The sequence below is a fragment of the Curcuma longa genome, chromosome 15, assembly GCF_044706935.1.
Source record: "Curcuma longa cultivar G26 ecotype Majalengka, Jawa Barat chromosome 15, ITB_CL_G26_1.1, whole genome shotgun sequence".
Lineage (NCBI taxonomy): Eukaryota > Viridiplantae > Streptophyta > Magnoliopsida > Zingiberales > Zingiberaceae > Curcuma > Curcuma longa.
Genome location: NC_133875.1, coordinates 4597298 through 4615627, shown reverse-complemented (window position 1 = coordinate 4615627; position 18330 = coordinate 4597298). Strand labels below are relative to the sequence as shown.

Below are 18330 nucleotides of genomic sequence, written 5' to 3'. Positions count from 1 at the left end.
TATAAATTGATATAATCAGTGATTAATTTAGAGTAGTTACTGAGTGAGCCTCGTAGATATCATATCATATTTCAAGTCATTAATTAATTAATTAATTAAGAATTTATTTACATTTTTTTATGATAAACAAAACGAAATGTCACAATCTCCATCAAAAGTGATGCCGTATCGTGCCATGCATCTTGCTATTGCAATGGACACAACAAGTCTATTAATTAAATTCTATCTATTTTGAGTATATTTTGAGTACGATGAATTTTTTAAATAATGAAAATTCAAATATTATAATTAAAGCACATATTAAGATACATTTATATTTTTTAAATTTATTTTGATGATCGATTGTCACACGTGGCATGTCCTCCGCGCCATTTTTCATTCAAATGAATTAGTAATATTAATAATAAGAGTGTAATATTAATAAGTTTATTTTAGATTTATAAAAGTGTTTTTAAAAATGCTTGAGATTAAGGAGAAAATAAAATTTACTAAGGCGTTTTTTAACATGCCCCCAAATGTTTAATAATTTATTTAAAGCGCCTTTTTAGAGCATTTTAATAAAATAAAGTATCCTTCTAATAAAATAAATTTTGAAGTATATCCCATAAATTCTAGCTATATTTTTTTAAATTTCAAAATGATCCCTCAAGTAGAACTAAAAATGAAAATAATAATTTGAATCAATATACATTTTTTTCTATCATTGTTAACAATATAAGAAGTGACCAATGCTATATTTCTACTATCAAAGGCAAGTTGTGCTCGCTTCTAATGCTACGAGAAGACGGTGTAAGCAAATTGGCAGTGTGTTGGGCTCAATTTTGGTGATTCTTGGGCTCTACTCTCTCTTGTGGGCCAAGCGCAAGGAGGCCCATTTACTGCAACCAAAGCCCAAACGACCTGCTGAGGCCCACGAAGAGAGCCAACAGTCACAACCACAAGTGTGATTCACGAAGAGATTAGCTGGAATTCATGATGTTGATGGTAACTTTTCTATGAATAATTTAGATTTTTTATCTCGTAGAACATCGAGTTTGTTCGCTATATATAATTTTGTTGCAACCGTAGACGAAGGACAAACTAGCCGCACCGCGAAGAGATTCGTGGTCTATTAGAGTGTTAAGATATCGCAAATTATGAAGATTAGGTATGACATCTACTACTTAACCGCGGCAAGCAAACCTTTGTCCAAGTCTTAACTTGGAATTTTTCTATGACTAGTTTCCTTGAGCTAACTTGCACTTTTAGGGCAAGTAATCTTATTGTCACCTAGTAGTTAATCATCGATAACATACACGGTGCGATAATTATTAAATATTAAGTCGATCGGTAGATTTGTTCTTTTAGCCGTGTCAATTATATTCATTTAGCATTGACTTGAGTTTATTAGTTACTTTAGTTGATTGTTAATCATTTATCTTAAATCAAAGCTACTTTTGACTATCAATTTTTAAGTTTTAATTAGTTGAATCGATCAATCTAGATGCTCGGTTGTCCAAAAGAATATTGATGTTCCAATCTAAATATATAAGATTGAGTCATTGATCGTCCGAAAGGACATGTTAAACATGACAAAATTGATCGATTAATTAGACCTTAAAGCTATTAATTTTGACTCTTGGGTTAAGAGACAAACATTCCGTCTAAACACGGTTGCAGTGAATATTATATAGTTAATTAGGTGTCGTCATGGGAAATAATTATTATTAATTAAATAATTAATTAATAATGATTAGGTTGGTGGCATTACAAGGGGAAATAGTTAATATATTTTTATATGAGAAAGAATGTAGTGTTTCATCCTTGGACTTTACTTCTCATTTGTTATTTATTTTATTCTATCTAAATATCCTTTTCATTTATATTTTTATAATTGTTATAAATTGATATATATATATATATATATATATATATATATATATATATATATATATATATATATATATATATATAATAGATTTTACTAAAGAAAAACAACATTCTTTTCAACGTGTTTCATGCAATCAGTGATTAATTTAGAGTAGTTACTGAGTGAGCCTCGTAGATATCATATCACATTTCAAGTCATTAATTAATTAATTAATTAATTAAGAATTTATTTACATTTATTTTTATGATAAACAAAACGAAATGTCACAATCTCCATCAAAAGTGATGCCGTATCGTGCCATGCATCTTGCTATTGCAATGGACACAACAAGTCTATTAATTAAATTCTATCTATTTTGCCTAGGGGCTACGAGAATTTTTTTAATTTTCTTTTATAAAAAGAGTACGATGAATTTTTTAAATAATGAAAATTCAAATCTTATAATTAAAGCACATATTAAGATACATTTATATTTTTTTAATTTATTTTGATGATCGATCGGCACACGTGGCATGTCCTCCGCGCCATTTTTCATTCAAATGAATTAGTAATATTAATAATAAGAGTGTAATATTAATAAGTTTATTTTAGATTTATAAAAGTGTTTTAAAAAATGCTTGAGATTAAGGGGAAAATAAAATTTACTAAGGTGATCTTTAACATGCCCCCAAATGTTTAATAATTTATTTAAAGCGCCTTTTAAGAGCATTTTAATAAAATAAAGTATCCTTCTAATAAAATAAATTTTGAAGTATATCCCATAAATTCTAGCTATATTTTTTTAAATTTCAAAATGGCCCCTCAAGTAGAACTAAAAATGAAAATAATAATTTGAATCAATATACATTTTTTCTATCATTGTTAACAATATAAGAAGTGACCAATGCTATATTTCTACTATCAAAGGCAAGTTGTGCTCGCTTCTAATGCTACGAGAAGACGGTAGTGCATGTCGCCCGCCTAATAGTTGATCCGCCTTATCATCAAAATGGTGGAGGGATTAGTATTCAACGATCAAGAGTACGACTATCATTAAAGTTGAAGAAAATCACAATTAGATGAAAAGATATAGTAGAATTGTGGTAAATACATAACTACTTAGGACTATCACTATATGAGAAAATGAGTCGTCGTTGCAATCGATCGAGGAGGGACAAACAACAAGAGACCGAATCAATAACCCAAATTGAAATTTCAACAAGATCTAAAGGCTCAAAGGTAGGAGGGTGTTTTGATAAATATTAAAAATTTGACACTATTTTGAAAACGTTCAAAAAGTCAGTGGGCATTTTATAATTTTCTCCTAATAATATTAATAATAATACCCACATGTGAACGCTTGTGCAGGGTCGGTGGGAGATGACGTCAGGCGATGGAGGCTAATTACGATGTTAACCTTCACGTCAAACCGCGTGTTAGAATTAGACTCTAGGAAGGTGAATTGGAACTCCCATTAATTATCCTGCTAATCACATTAATTAAACTCTAAACAAATAGATTTAGAAAAATAAATAAAAGAATCATAAAATGTATTTCAAATTTATTTGATAGACGAATATATATAAAAAAACCCCTAAACAAAATCTGAATTGGATACTTCATTTTGTAGTCGAAGCAACCAAGTTGCATTAAATCATGAATTTCATATTTTTTTATTTATTAATAAATGTTATATTATTTTATTTTAATTTGACGTTGGTAAATGATTAATTTATTTATAGAAGAGCCTGCGGTTTAAGTTTATTTTAAGGGTGAATTTTATAATTCTAGTTATGGTCCGGTTTAATCGAACCAATCAAATTTCGTCAGACGGACCGGACCGGTGCGGTCCCACTTAGCACTGCGCTCTATTTATTATCGTCACGCAACTCCGAACTACCACCACCACCACCGCCTCGACCACCGCCATCGCGTCGCCGACTGCTGCTCCGGCGATGGGCTTCCCCACTGTCTGCTACACGGTGATTCTCCCCCGCCCCGTCGCGATCGTCCTCCACCTGCTCGAACGCCTAAAGCTCGCCGTCTCCGCCGCGCTCTTCTTCCTGGGCCTCGCTTCCTCCTCCTCCGCCGCCGCCGCCGACAACTTCTACCCCTTCGGCTACCCTACCTACCTGTCCGATTCCTCCATTCTGCCAGATGCCGTCAAGTCCCGCCTCCCCGTCGTCCGTTTCTCCACCCTCCGATCCGACGCCGCCCCGCTCTGCGCCGTCTGCCTCGCCGCCCTCGAGCCTCGCCACGAGGTCCGCCAGCTCGGGAACTGCGCACACGTCTTCCACAAGGCTTGCATCGACAAGTGGGTCGACGTCGGCCAGGTCACATGCCCCCTCTGCCGCGCCCTCCTCCTCTCCGGGCAGCCCAGAAGCCACCAGCATCTGCCGGAGGAGGTTAGCCCTAGATCTCGCTCAATTGGCTAGGGTTTCTAACTGTTCTCTGCTTGTAATACAAAAAATTGTCGTCTTCCTCCTTTGATTTTCCTCTTTATCAATGAATACCTGGCGATTCAGTGCATCAAGAACCTTAATGTTAGATTTGGTCACAAATCAACTAGCAAATCACTTGGCCATGAAACTACACGCTTCTCATCGACATTGCGAATGATCACAAGTGAAAAATTATCGAAAGCTACATCATTGATCCAATGCTTGCTCACTCACTCTATGAATCCTCTAAAATTCCAATCTTTGCCTTCAGAAAACAAGGAAAGAACTTAATTAGCTTGAGCTTGCAACTACTTTCTGCTTCTTCAGATATATTTGCCTATATTTCCATATCAAAACCCAATCAATGATGTTTGTTTGAACAAATGCGTGTATAGATACTCTGGGAAGTGAACAACCTACCTTTGGCTTCTGATGGCAAGGGCAGAAATCATTTGGTCGGACTTTGTTCATCTTCTTCATGAGTGCAAGATGAAAAATCTACCAGAAATAATTGTTTCTCATTCTAACTTGCCTATTGGTGGTGGATCTTAATCAGCTGTTTCAGTATCAGGGTTAGATAGATCCCAAAGTTTCTTGTCATGTTCTGAAGCATGGTAGGTAGACTGGTATGGAATGCTTTAAAGCCAAGTAAACTCTAGGAAAATTGTCTGTCAGATGATGCAACTCTTGGTAGATTCTTTAAGGCAACTTTAAATCACTCTTCATCAGAAACCCAACACCATTCTCTCAGTTATTCATTTATTGAACCTGTTTGTTGACAGAATCATTGTTTAGAGAGATTAAACAAGTGGTGAAACTTGATGAACACTTGTACCTAAAACATGAATATGATGAAGAAGAAGAAGAAAGAAGAAGAAGAAGAAAAGGGACTGCAGAGGTGACTAGATCAAGGTACTATGTCAAAATGAGTAGTACCTTTCTCACATTGATCACACCAGTGATGGGTCCCAAGCTTGAGAAATTGGAGTGACTGGTACAGGGTTGCATTTATGAAGAGCAGTGGACCTGTCCCTAGGTTTTCTCTGGTAATTTGAGAGTTGATCAGTTCCCTTTTCTTGCGGGTGTGCATGGTGTGGACTTGTCCATTCCACTTGCCAACAAGAGAGAACTCTCTAGTTCTTCCTGATGGTGATTAGGGATCCCTCCATCAATCCATGTCAGAGTTGATTAAGCTCACACACACCTTGAAACATTGGAAAGGATGGAAATGGAATGTGACATGGAAACTTGCTTGGACAAACCACATCATTGTAATGCATTAAGCATTGTTCTTTAGAGAAATATATTCTTGCTCAGAAAAAAAAGAATTATATTCTTAAATGCATTTTAAGCAAGAAAGTGACTTGAAATCAGTAGAAACTTTGATAATAACTTTTAAAGAAATGAATTATAATCAGACCCTTATTGTCTTGCACAGATTACACTTACTGATACCATCATCATTCTTGTAAAGTTATAGTTGATATAATTGTTTTGAATCTACTGCATAACTTTATTCAACTCTGTATGAGATTATATGATCCTTAATAGTCAAATTAATTGAATTATTTTTTACTAATTAACATTATCCTTCTCCATGCTTTCCACATTAGCAAGCAAAAACCAACACAACCATGTTAAAGTGGTAAAGAACAAAAGAGTAAACAACAAACTTGAAATGTTGCATTTAATTCCAACAAGGAATCTATATATAAAACTCATCTTGTGATTAAAGAAATTCTATATGTGTCTATCTATATTTGTTGGCTGCTTCTGGATGAAGTCTTTGTTTATCAAATTAATTCAAATCTTTGCTAGACATCATCCTTCTTTGTTAAGAATACAAAAACTTTCTAGAGAGAACTCTAGTTTCATGTATTCCATGTGGTGTTTGTGTTGTATGAAGGGGGTGGATGGTCGACTGAGTGCCCTCGGTTATTCGAGATTGGAGGTTGGTTCGAGTAACATTTTGCAGATCAAGTGGGAGAGACAAGAAGGCTTTGAGAATTCGAATGCGAACTCTAATTGATTTTATTCGGGCATACAAGGAACCTCATGAAGATGTCAAGCGATCTTCGCGATCGACCTTTAAGTGGTATCAAGAAACACTTGGTCGAGTTGGAGTCCACCAATCAATCGATCCTATTTTATCCATCTCTTCAATGGGATTGCATACATTTCTTAAGCACTCGGTTTCATATGTGAAAAGACAATGTTATTAGAGTAAAACCTTGTCCTCAACCTTCACACTAAGTCAAACCAAAAGTCAAATTAGATTTTTTTAAAATTTAATCTCTTATAGACTTTTTTGTCTAGTACATTTGGAATTCTTAACTTGCCACTCTAGAAAATTCTAGAAACTTCATGTGGTGTATAGGACAATATTAATGCGTTTTATGCTCTAGAAGATTGATCATAAAGTCAAACTTGCCATCTCCTTCTTCCTTTGTAGTTAACAAATTTAATGCAATGATTTACTATTACATAAATATAATTAGTCATCCAACCACAATATTATATAATTAAAACTCATCTAATCAAAGATGAAGTGACTTATCCTAGATGGTAAGCATGGAGACATGTATTACTTGATGTTTCGGGCTCGAGTCCTCTTAGCAACATATACCTATTGATTGAGGTGTTGTTTTGGCAGTAATACCAATCTCGGCAAAGCTGAATAACACCCTTCTCGTAGCCAATTGCAACTTCTAAATTTACTCCTTTTGCAGAAAAGATGGATATTAAGAAATTGGCTATATATGCCTCAAATAATAGAGCCCAACAAAGGCCCAAATGGGCTATTCATCTTAAACATGGAAATAATCAAATATGTATTTTTATTTCTAAAATTAAGATGATAATAATAATTATTATATTTGTACTTTACCTCTATGGTGGAGACAAGATTGAGAGACAAAGGAAGCGTGTCAATGTTCCCACTTCGTGGCACTGAAATAATTAATCAGATAAAAAATATTTTAAGTTGACTCTCAGGCTCTTGTGTCTCCCATGCTCGGCCCATTTCCACCGCCACCGCACGGCGGCGGCCACCACCACCGCCGTGGTCACGAGGGGCAATTAATGAGACATGGCCCACACAATTCCGACAGGCCATGAAGAGTGAGGTTGACATAGATGCATGCATTTCGGCACGACTTGGACTTTTATTTACTCTTTATTCATACGTAATTCAAAATTTTATTTTAAAAATTACTTAATAAAATTATATATATATATATATATATATATATATATAAAATTTATAAAATAGAGAAACAATGAATTCCGCTTCCAAATCTTATATTAACGGGAGTTTTATACACCGAACAACTAATATGAGTTGGCAAGATTGATCTTAATCTTTTTCTACAAGTCTGCTGCGTCGTAACTAACTCAGCTATGTCGGAAAATTTACACAAATGGGTGATCTAGCATTTTATTATATCATTGTTGTCGCAACATTACGATTGATATGAAATTTCATAAGAAGACTGAGAGATTTACCAACTTAACAATCGTAGAATGGCACCTAAAATGTTAATGCATTAAGATTCAAAAGCGAATTCAATTCGACCTACAATGTTAATGCATTCGGATGAAGGACCTTTTGATATTATCAAAATGTTTTAACAATCCTCAAATTTGAACTTCTCTTCTCACTTTCTAATCTCTTCCACCTACTTTACTAAGAAAGGAAGGAAAACAATTCTATATTTTTATATTACACAATTTATGCCGACTAATTCTGAGATTGATGATCCAATCTTGTATTTACTCACCAAATAAATTTAAAAAGTGAGATAATTTCTAACGTGATGCTTCAACATCATTAATTATTCAAACGTGCATTCATACTTGTGAATTTTGAACAACCTAATTATTTTTTAAAAAAATATTTCACCTCTTACCACCACTAATAATTCAATTAATTTTATCGATTATCAAATTAATCAATTTTAGATCGATTCAATTTATTCAATTTTAATGCTAAACATCAATTAGTTCAATTTATTCAAAAAAAAATTAATTAATTCAATTTCAATTTAATCGATTCGATTTTAATCGAATACTCTCAATGCTAAGACAAGTGGGAGGTACATGTCTTGTTGCTAAGAAGAATCTGAATAAAAAAATTACGGTTGTACTTTTTTTTTTTTTTTGGTGAATTGAGGCACATGAAGACCTGCCATATTGCCTCAAGCTTTGATAACACAAGGACTATGATTAGGAATGTGTATTGCTATATATGTGAGATTCCCCTCAAAGTTAAAGTAGATCATTAAAAGGTGGAGAGATTTTTCTTTTCCCCTAAGAAAAAGGTTGATGCCAAGCATGTGGCACCAGATGGAACAATTTTAGGCACACAATGTTGACACATTTTTGTTGGATTAATCATATCGATATCATAATTTATTAAATGCTCTATCACTTCATCCTCTAGATAAAATTGAAAGGTCACAACACAACAAATGGGTCATAGTCTTGCATTTAATCTATCTAAATCCACACCAGTGATGATAATATTGTTTGTTCAACAATCTTAACTACAACTATGCATTATCTAGTTCAAATGTTGAAACAATTAACTAAATTAGCTTGATTTCATGATAGTTCAAAACAATCAAACTAATCTTTACTAAACCAAACTAAACTGATGATTTCAAGTTGATTGAGTTTGGTCGGAATCAAATAGGCACCACCCCAATCAAATAACTCCTAGAGAACCTTCACTGAGGAATCTTATCCTAGCAAGAAAGAGACAATATTCACAGAGCTCATAATTCATTGAGGAGGAGAAACAATGATGGTGTTTTGATATGAGGTTGCAGAGGAGATCTCATGGAAGATATTGTGGCAAGTGAAGGGGAGTAATCTGAGAGAACAAATCTTGTCTCCATATCTTTAAATGCAATCAAATTCCAAAACCCTTCTCCATCTTTTCCCTGTCAAGGCATCTACATCTTGGTTGTGTTGGTGGACACCAAGAGATAAGGTGATGTTACTAACACATGGTGTGTGTGTGTGTGTGTGTGTGTGTGCTTTGTGGCAGGATTAAATGCATTCAGCAGACAAGAGGAGTATGTGTCCCTATCTCATTGTCATCTTGATGTGCAGTTGAAGGTAAACAAAAGACGTAAATAAGAAGAAGAAAAAAAATTTGCTTTTTTAACTCACAGAGATTGGTCGGTGAAGTAACGACGAAGAACTTGAACCTTTGAGTGCCTGTTGATCTAGTAAGCATTTAAGAGAGGGTTGCCTTGTGCCATGATGGCAACATTAAATGTAGAGTGGCTTGGAGAGGTGTTCAGTTAGCTTGATCGATGCAAACAACATGACATGCAATTCAGCTATGAATCTAATGAGAACATTTTGACAATATTAAAACTGAGTTTGAGTAACAAGGAAGAACTTGAACCTCGAGAGGTAAAGGATCCCCTTGAATACAGTGCATGGAGCTGGATGTTGACTCAGGATGGTTGGCTGTTGAGGTGCCAATTCGTCCAAGGATGAAGCCAAAAGAGACAGATTGGTGGATGCATTTGGATGTGATCCGATGAGAGCATTTAACAAAATTGAAACCTAGAAAAATATGAAAGCAACTAACAAGTCTGTTACTTTGTAAAGATTTTCTAATGCTTTTTTTTTACTGAGAACTTGATTAATTGACCTGTGGAAATCTGAAGGCAATGATGGCAGCTCAGAACAATCTGTTGCACTACCAAACAACTTTTCAGCTGATGAGTCAATTGCCCAGCATTAAATCATGCTTACCTCCACAGGATCCATCACATGCCATTCTTCTGGTCTTTCTTCACAGAGGGATGGGGATGGAATTGACTAGACCTCCATCCACATCCATGTATAAAATTATGCCCAACTCCACCACCTCTTCTCCAGACACAGCCACGACCACAGAGAGCAAAAGGCCAAAGCAAAAGTGACCACGAAATCCTTATTAGCTGTGAGATTCTCTCGGGCATTTCCTCAAACAATTACCAGTTACAGCCCAACTTCTTATAAATTATAATTCTCTCAGGCATTTCCTCAAACAATTGCAGCTTTTGCTCTTAGGAATTCTAGCAGGCAATTGTAGCTTTTCTTCGTACGAATTTTCTCAGTCATTTTCTCAAGCAATTGCAGCTTCCCTTCTCATAAATTCTATCTGGAATTTCCCCAAGCAATTGCAGCTCCCATTCCTATGAATTCTCTCTCAAGCATTTGTTTAAACAATTGCAAGCTTCCCTTCTTATGATTCTCTCAGGCATTTCCTCGAACACTTGCTGCTTCTCTTCTTATAACTATCTCAGCCATTTCCTCGAACAGTTCCAGTTGGCGAGTTACAGGTAGAATTCTCAATAATTCTCTCAGGCATTTCATCGAACATTTATCGCGCACTTCTACCATGGGCTTCCCCGTCTGCTACTCCGAGCTCCCCAAGCTGCTCCTCCACCTTCTGTTCCTATTGGCTCACCTGCGGCGGTTCCTCAACTGGGTCTCCAGTTGCCTTGGCCTCTCGGACCCTGACGGCGACCTCCACCAGGAGGCGGATCGCTGCTTGCTCCTGCCCCCGGTGCCGGCCGAGCTCATCCAGGAGCTCTCCCCCGCGACCCGCTTCGAGCACCTGGCGGGCGGTGACATCTGCTGCTGCGCCGTGTGCCTGTCCGAGTTCGAGCCTGCGGACAAGGTCCGGCGAATGAGCGACTGCCGTCACATCTTCCACCGCCACTGCGTCGACCGGTGGCTCGAGCACGGGCAGTGCACCTGCCCCCTCTGCCGCGCCCCGCTTTTCCCATCACAACCGCCCTCCGCCGCCGCTGACGAAGACTTCCCGTGCTCCGTCCCGCTGCCGCAAGGGTTGCCTTCGCCCTAGGAAACTTGTTCATATCTGCTCTGCCTTGGAGCACACTGATGGAGATGGATTGAAGTTCCGGAACTTGTTTATGAAGAATGATGATCCAAGAACAATTGGAGATCGAGGGAGGCGCCTGGTATGAGATTGTGGATCGAATCACGGAATCCTTCTGCTCTGTTCCTTCTGTTTCTTCTTTAGGTTTTGAAAATGATGACGTCATTTTTGTGCATTTTTATTAGGGAAATCATAGTTAGTTTGATAAATCTGGGTACAAATTTTTAGGGTTTATGAATCTGTGCAAATGGTTTATCAAAGTTTATAGAAAAAATATATATATTTTTAATCATTCATAAAAGGGATTTTTTTAAGAGGGGAACAGAAACAAAGAAATAAATAATAAAAAAATTATTTTCTATTATTTGAAAATTTTAAAATCATTTTATTAACTATCAATGAGATGGTGGGATAGAGATGGAAAGGAAAGAGTTAATATTCATGGTTTGGAGATGATACGATCCAACGTATGAATGTATCATGCGATGATCTTAATGGCCAAGTGAGAAAATGGCTCGAGTGGGTGAGCGATCGATTGGAGGTTGGTTTCAAAAGAATGTGACTCGACAAGTTCAAACTTACGAAATCGACCTCCTGAGATCTCGACGCAAGCATTTCGATGATCCAAGTCGGATTCGAGTTTGAACTAAGGTCACAAGTATTAAAAGTAGAAACAACAGTTTATCTAACCTTTTCTAGATATTGGTAGCAAAGGTGACACTGTCACCGACAGTTCTTTGAAGACAGTCTCATATGGAGGACTTCATCCAACAACATTAGCACCCGTAGAGGATGAGTCTATTGATAGCAACACCCCTGCAAAAACCATTTATGTCAATCCATGGAAGCAACCTTCCATTTGAGCTAGTCCATGGGGGCAACCTTTTGTAGATATGGACCTATGTGAGGAATATGATATGATGGATTCTATGAATGTATGAATTGCGAGATAACCCATCATATCTAATGTGTCGCACATGATTGAGGCTACTTGGAAACAAGAGCAGATTTTCCGATGCTGTTACACTACCAATTCTTTTATTTTATTTTGATCTGGGGAAATAGTGTCTCTCTCGTCTGAAACAATAATAATTCAGCAAATGCAACCTGCAGATCAAGCCAACCCTAGCCCCCAAAAGAACAGATCTAAATAAAAATATCTTCGAGTAAATATTGAATAACCTTTCTGCAGATTTCGGATCAAGGACTCAGTTTCATGTTCTTAAGCATGCTGTTAAGAAGAGGCAGCTTCTTGGGAGCCCTGTTCTTGTAGTCAAGCCGCAAAGCTTCTGCGGCCAGATATGGCAGATTGGAGCTCTCTTTCTCTTCCTTGTTCCTGCCTTTTGTTAGCTGACTGATGGCCGCGTTACACTGGAGGAATTTGACATGAAATGTCAGCGAGTACGATTATCGTGGGAAAGTGACGAGTTATCAAGGATGTCTTACCAAGCATATTCCATAAAGAGCTCTAATGTTCTTTCCTCCACTTAGGGTGATCGCAGATGCGTAGTACTTCTTGGCTGTCTGGAGATTTTCCAGGCTCCCCATGGTGTAAAGTACCTGTTGAATCAAGACAGTGAGGAGATCACTTGAAGAGAACTTGCATGCTCTTCTAATTCATTGTCAACCGAGAAAAGGAAAATAAATTATGGGAGGACAAAATTAATACCAAATTATTTTTTATCTGACCTGCTTGCTTGAGTGAGAAATTTGCAATTTTATTTGGTCTAGAATTAGAGAGAAAACAGAAATTGCCACTACGTCTACTTGATAAAGTGGGTATGCATAAAACCGGCAGGAAACTTGGATTCCTCGTCCAAATTTTAAACCACGCAAGAACATTTCCCATGGAAAATGAGAGACCTCATGGTTCTAATAATCATCAAGAAATGGACTTCTTGGACCTCAACAGAACAAAAGTCTAGCACTTGGGATTAGACATTCTTTAAATCAACCTTTCAAGTATATTTTGAATAATCTGTCTAGTTTTTCTTTGTCGTTGTTTGTCAGATTTCACTAAACTGAAATTTTCAAGCTTCCACCTGTGATCATATGCCTCTCATGATGGTTAAGCCTCAAAATTGTCTGTTTAACATTGAAAAAGAAAATTTGGCAGATAGCTTATACAGAATCTAGGAAGCTGATATCAATGAGATGATTAGGGACGATAACAAAGATAAGTAATTTTTATATCCCACCAAATAAAGAGAATACATTAACTACTTGATAGATCCAACCGTTGGTCCAACTCAAGTTAATAATAGTTCTTACTTGTCATTAGCCTGCAATTCTGTTTGCATTGACAGTCTCACTCATATAAGGCTTGGACATCTTGCAAAGGCTCAAGTTGTAATTGATGATCTAGTCAACATCATATGCAGCACAATTCAATTGTGGTTTCTCCATCAAAGGTTGTCATTTTCAATTGGATCACCTACTATGTCTAGAACTATACCTCTGCTGCTATCAAGTATAGCAACTAGTTGAAATGAGAAATAAAATCTATTAACGTGTTAGGTCCAAAATGCTTAAAAAATAGTAGTTTCCAAATAAACAAAAAACTAAGTTTAAGGTGTCAAATTTTTCAACAAGACCATACCTACTACTGCTCTTCTAAGGGAGAAGCATATAAATTAAGAATGTTAAATGCATTATAAACCATCTGTACATGGAAGAATAGCAATTAAGGACATGAATGAATTGCCAAGATCGTTGAAGGGTACTTGCCTCTGCATAAGCTAGATGATACGGAGAAACAGTTGGTTGAGACAGTATCAGCTCCTCATAACAAAAGGCTGCTTGCTTATACCTAATTGGGAAGGAAAGTTAGAAAAGCATAAATAAGCAGTAAATTATGCTTAATGGTATTACAAAAAAGACAATCAAGATGCCCCACATTTGTAGAGACACATAGATCTCAGCCAGTTCTCTCCAAGCATCATGATCTGCCATAAATCTGATATAATGTCAAACAATTCACAATGTGTTAGTAACAAAAGATTGCAATACAATGTAACAAAGAAAATTTCAATACTAATGGATAAGTTCCCACATGTCTAAGTACTTGTTGAGAAGATCAACAGCAAGTTTCATATCTCCTTGTGCTTTTGCAATAGCAACCATTCTCTTGTAGATTATCTGCACATTGTAGGTATAAGACTTACAATTCGTTGTTCAAGAAATTCATAAAAAAGCCATAACATCTAAAGAGCAAACAAATATCAAGAAAACCAATATACTTTGTCAAATCACAGAGCTGCATTTAGCATCACAAATTGATAGTGTTATGTCATCTAACACTGACCAAGCATATGTCAGCAAACTCAACCTAATGAGAATTTAACATTCAGACCTACAACCAAGTATTTTTCATTCAAAACTCAGAATTAAACAAGAGAGATTATTCAGAGATTGAGATATAAGAAAGCACCTGATCAAGTGGGTTGTCTTCTAGAAGGCGTGCATATGCTTTTTCTGCTTCGGCCAAAGCACCTTTGGCCTCAAGCAGCATCCCCTCTAGTCTTCCTGAAAATTTTTGCAAAAATATGTAACTAATAAAGTCCTAAAATAACTAGTATCAATCTTTGAACAAAATCAACAAGCATTTGCATAGTAAACCTTAAATGTAACTTCATAGTAACATTTTGCAGGTTCAAGAAATCACAATACACTAAATATTGATGATAAATCACAAAACATTTTCCTTCCTCTATGTCTTGTTTATCTAATATTAGATATTCTTTCCACCTAGTGGAATAAGACTTGGTTGTTGTTGTTGTGTCTATGAATCTGCTCAAGTGCTAACATTTTGCAACAAGCCATTCACAAGAGCAAAAGAACGACATTCAATTGGAAGTGCCAAAGGCAGGGTAGAGGTGAAGGTTGAAGTATCTAAGTGTCTATACTTAAAAAATGGTAACTCTAATGTCAATCAACAAACTAATGATAAGAAAATAAAAAGAACTAAAGAAAGACCTAAATCCTGACTTAAAGAGTTAAGACAACAGGTGGTCCAAAAGGATGCTCGACCAGTGTTATCTGCAGCTTGGGTCATGCCTCAGTGTTGCACAGAAGGTTGACTTAGCATAGCCTATTAGACACATATATTTGAACCTTCGTGAGATGCTGTGCTGGGTCTTTTAGATATCCTAGGGGATCAATTGAGTCTGACAACCCAAACATTTGCAATAGGTTTAGCAATTTAACAAAGTTTTGTTGACCTTGCTGACTCCAAAACAAATAATTTAGTTGCTTATTTATTTTAGAAGATGATGAACTGTTTAGGATGATATATATTAATATTTATGAAAAACAAAGACAAAATGGAAAAGCTCACCAACTCTTAGGCTTCCAGGGAATTCCTTAGAGAGAACTGCTATACAATCCTGCAAGAAAAAAGAAGATACCGTGTAAACTATAAAATGTTGAAAATTTAAGGAGAAAATAATCGAAAACATGTTTTTTTTTACTCCAGACAATCACTTAGAATTGATGTCCTAATAACCATTAAATGTTTCTCAATTTCCATAGATTGTCTAAAAATATATTGCAATAACAGGAAATACTTTGAATAGAACAAAGATAAAATACTTCTTGCAGGCCGTCAAACATTTGCTTAGTTATTTTAAAAGTTGTCACTAGTTTTTCCCACTTAATGCTAAATTTTTGTGAAAACTTAAGATATTGAACACAATTTTTTCTCACACACATAATAATAACAGCTATATAAACATTCATATACCAAGTGAATAAATGGGTCAAGTGGTCAATAAAAAAATACAGCAATTTCCAAGCTAATCATATTAAAAGGTATCTATAGAGGTGAGAGTACAAACATAATAAAAGTTTGCAGTACATGACATAGAAATTCATGTGTTGCTGCAAGATACAACAGGAACTAGGGTAGAGAGTGAGTAAAATAAACTTCAAGGGAGTAAAATCAAATAAATATATAGGCCAAGATAGAAGATGTGTGTGGGTGCGCACGCATGAGAAGATATGTGTGTGTACAAAATCATGTGTTACTGATAAATACATCAAGGAACTATTGTTCAGATTTATAGGTTAAGATAGAAGCTATTTGTGTGAAGCAAAAAACATCAGTTATGTGTTAATTAAAATAAATATATAAGTTACGATAGAGGATGTGTGTGTGTACAAAATCATGTGTCGATGGAAAACTAAGTCGCATAACCATTACTCAAAGTGAGTAAAATTAACTTCAAGGAAGTAAAATATAATTAATTAAATATACAGGTTGAGAGCGAAATGTACCTTTGCAACATGGTGTTGCTGGCAATCAAAAGCAGCAAAGGCTACCTGCTCATAAAGAGTCCATTCTGCATCAAAAGAGACTGTAAATTTCTTGTCTTCCATTACTCAGGTAGACTTTTCAGCATATGTCAATTTACAGATGTTTGTATGGCGACCACAGTTAAAGTACAATGCTTAATAGTTGAGAAGGAATTTGACCTTCAAAGCGTGTCACTTCTCTTAGCAATAATTCCTATAGAAATTAGAAAAAGAAATCTAGCAAAGTAGTGATATCGCATATATAACAATTACTGATTGGCCCAAATCATTTCCGCAGGTGGGTGGCAACTGGAAGTTATGTCAAGTCATAGTCTCTACCTGATGCTTGGAATTAACATATGCATTCGATCTTGCTAGAAACTAATATTTTCCAGGATGCTTGTTATAGAAAATGTATAACAAACATGTCAAATGCAATTGAAATATAAGTTAGTAGTTCCATTAAAATAATCTATGAAATCATTTTGGCATAACCGTGAATCTCAGTAGGTTTTGTCCCTCAGCTCTTTCTTTTATTGGCCAACCAACAGAAAAGGAATTTACAGTCAAATGCAATTATAGAAAAATGTATAACAAACATGTCAAATGCAATTGAAAAATAAGTTAGTAGTTCCATTAAAATAATCTATGAAATAATTTTGGCATAACCGTGAATCCCAGTAGGCTTTGTACCTCAGCTCTTTCTTTTATTGGCCAACCAACAGAAAAGGAATTTACAGTCTATACAAATGCTTAAGCTGTCTGGTCAGAGGTAAATTACACTTAAACAGACACATCAGTACCACCAAAAAGCACAGCTATTATAGTTCCGAATGAAATTGATAGCAACAGATATTTGATTTGATAGGATCAAAATTTTCGACAGGAAACCTTTTACCACGTCAGTTTTTCTATGAATTCGTCCAGACCGATTGGATCTACTAACACGAACCCGAGAAATGCATTTTGCATGGCCCAGTGAAATTTTGATTCTCTTAATCGAATATCTTACTACTTCTCCGATGGTACTGTTGTCCACAAAGACAATTCTCATATGGCCAAAGGGGAACGCGTATTAAGGCTTCAAACAGCCGGATGCAGGTGTCTCATCAGACTACCCTTCGACCCATAGAAGATTGGAAGCGATCTACAAGAATTATACAGACACATATATATATAAAGATCAATTAACTTGACATACCTTCTCCTCCGAGCTTGGATCGGGCCTTAGGATCGTTCAAAATGGCGAGTCCGTGCTTTAGGACCTTGTCCGATCGCCGGGCTTTGAGCTTGCGGACGAGGCAGAGGTACTCCCACGCCCCTCCGCCGCCGTTGTCCACCTGGATCTCGAGCCGATCCAACTGAGCCGCCTCCTCCGCCCCCACCATCGCCGGCTTCAGAGAGAGAGAGAAAAAGAGAAGCGACGGCTATAGACCTTGATACGAACGCTTCTACAAAAGATACTCATAAAAATAAATCCGGTTCGGGATCCTGTCCAAAGGGATATTCTTCTCCAATAAGTCCACCTTCGCGTCTTTTGTACTAAACGGACGGCCAGGATTGAAGTCTGTATAATGAACGTCTTATTACCGAAGTGTAAGGTACAGACTTAATTTTAGCTCGGATAGGATCAAGAACAATTCCATTTTTCCACCAGTCGGGCTAACGTGGCTCTGATTATCTTTCGACTACTTTATTTACATTTTTTATTTTATGAAAAAAAAAATCAAAAGGACCTTTTATTTTTATTATCATTAACGTTAACGATGTCTTATTTTATGAAAATATATTTATTTTAATAGTTTAAGCCATCATGATTTTAATATATTTAAAATTACTAA

General features: G+C 36.1%; 3 protein-coding genes across 3 annotated transcripts; 2 read left to right on the top strand and 1 right to left on the bottom strand.

Annotated features, from left to right (window-relative positions):
* The first annotated feature begins 3757 nt into the window (after positions 1-3757).
* On the top strand, positions 3758-4385 carry LOC141846670 (brassinosteroid-responsive RING protein 1-like). The gene has a single exon (XM_074734710.1). The coding sequence runs from the start codon at positions 3805-3807 to the stop codon at positions 4282-4284; it is 480 nt and encodes a 159-aa protein (XP_074590811.1). The 5' UTR covers positions 3758-3804; the 3' UTR covers positions 4285-4385.
* Positions 4386-10136: 5751 nt separating this feature from the next.
* On the top strand, positions 10137-11429 carry LOC141846669 (brassinosteroid-responsive RING protein 1-like). The gene has a single exon (XM_074734709.1). The coding sequence runs from the start codon at positions 10694-10696 to the stop codon at positions 11159-11161; it is 468 nt and encodes a 155-aa protein (XP_074590810.1). The 5' UTR covers positions 10137-10693; the 3' UTR covers positions 11162-11429.
* A 789-nt stretch (positions 11430-12218) lies between these two features.
* On the bottom strand, positions 12219-17911 carry LOC141846231 (uncharacterized). Its single transcript, XM_074734232.1, has 9 exons — positions 17691-17911; positions 16472-16536; positions 15534-15582; positions 14628-14722; positions 14250-14335; positions 14094-14153; positions 13925-14006; positions 12644-12757; positions 12219-12568 (listed from the first exon to the last, which is right to left on the bottom strand). The coding sequence occupies exons 1-9, from the start codon at positions 17875-17877 to the stop codon at positions 12398-12400; spliced, it is 909 nt and encodes a 302-aa protein (XP_074590333.1). The 5' UTR covers positions 17878-17911; the 3' UTR covers positions 12219-12397.
* Between the last annotated feature and the right edge of the window lie 419 nt (positions 17912-18330).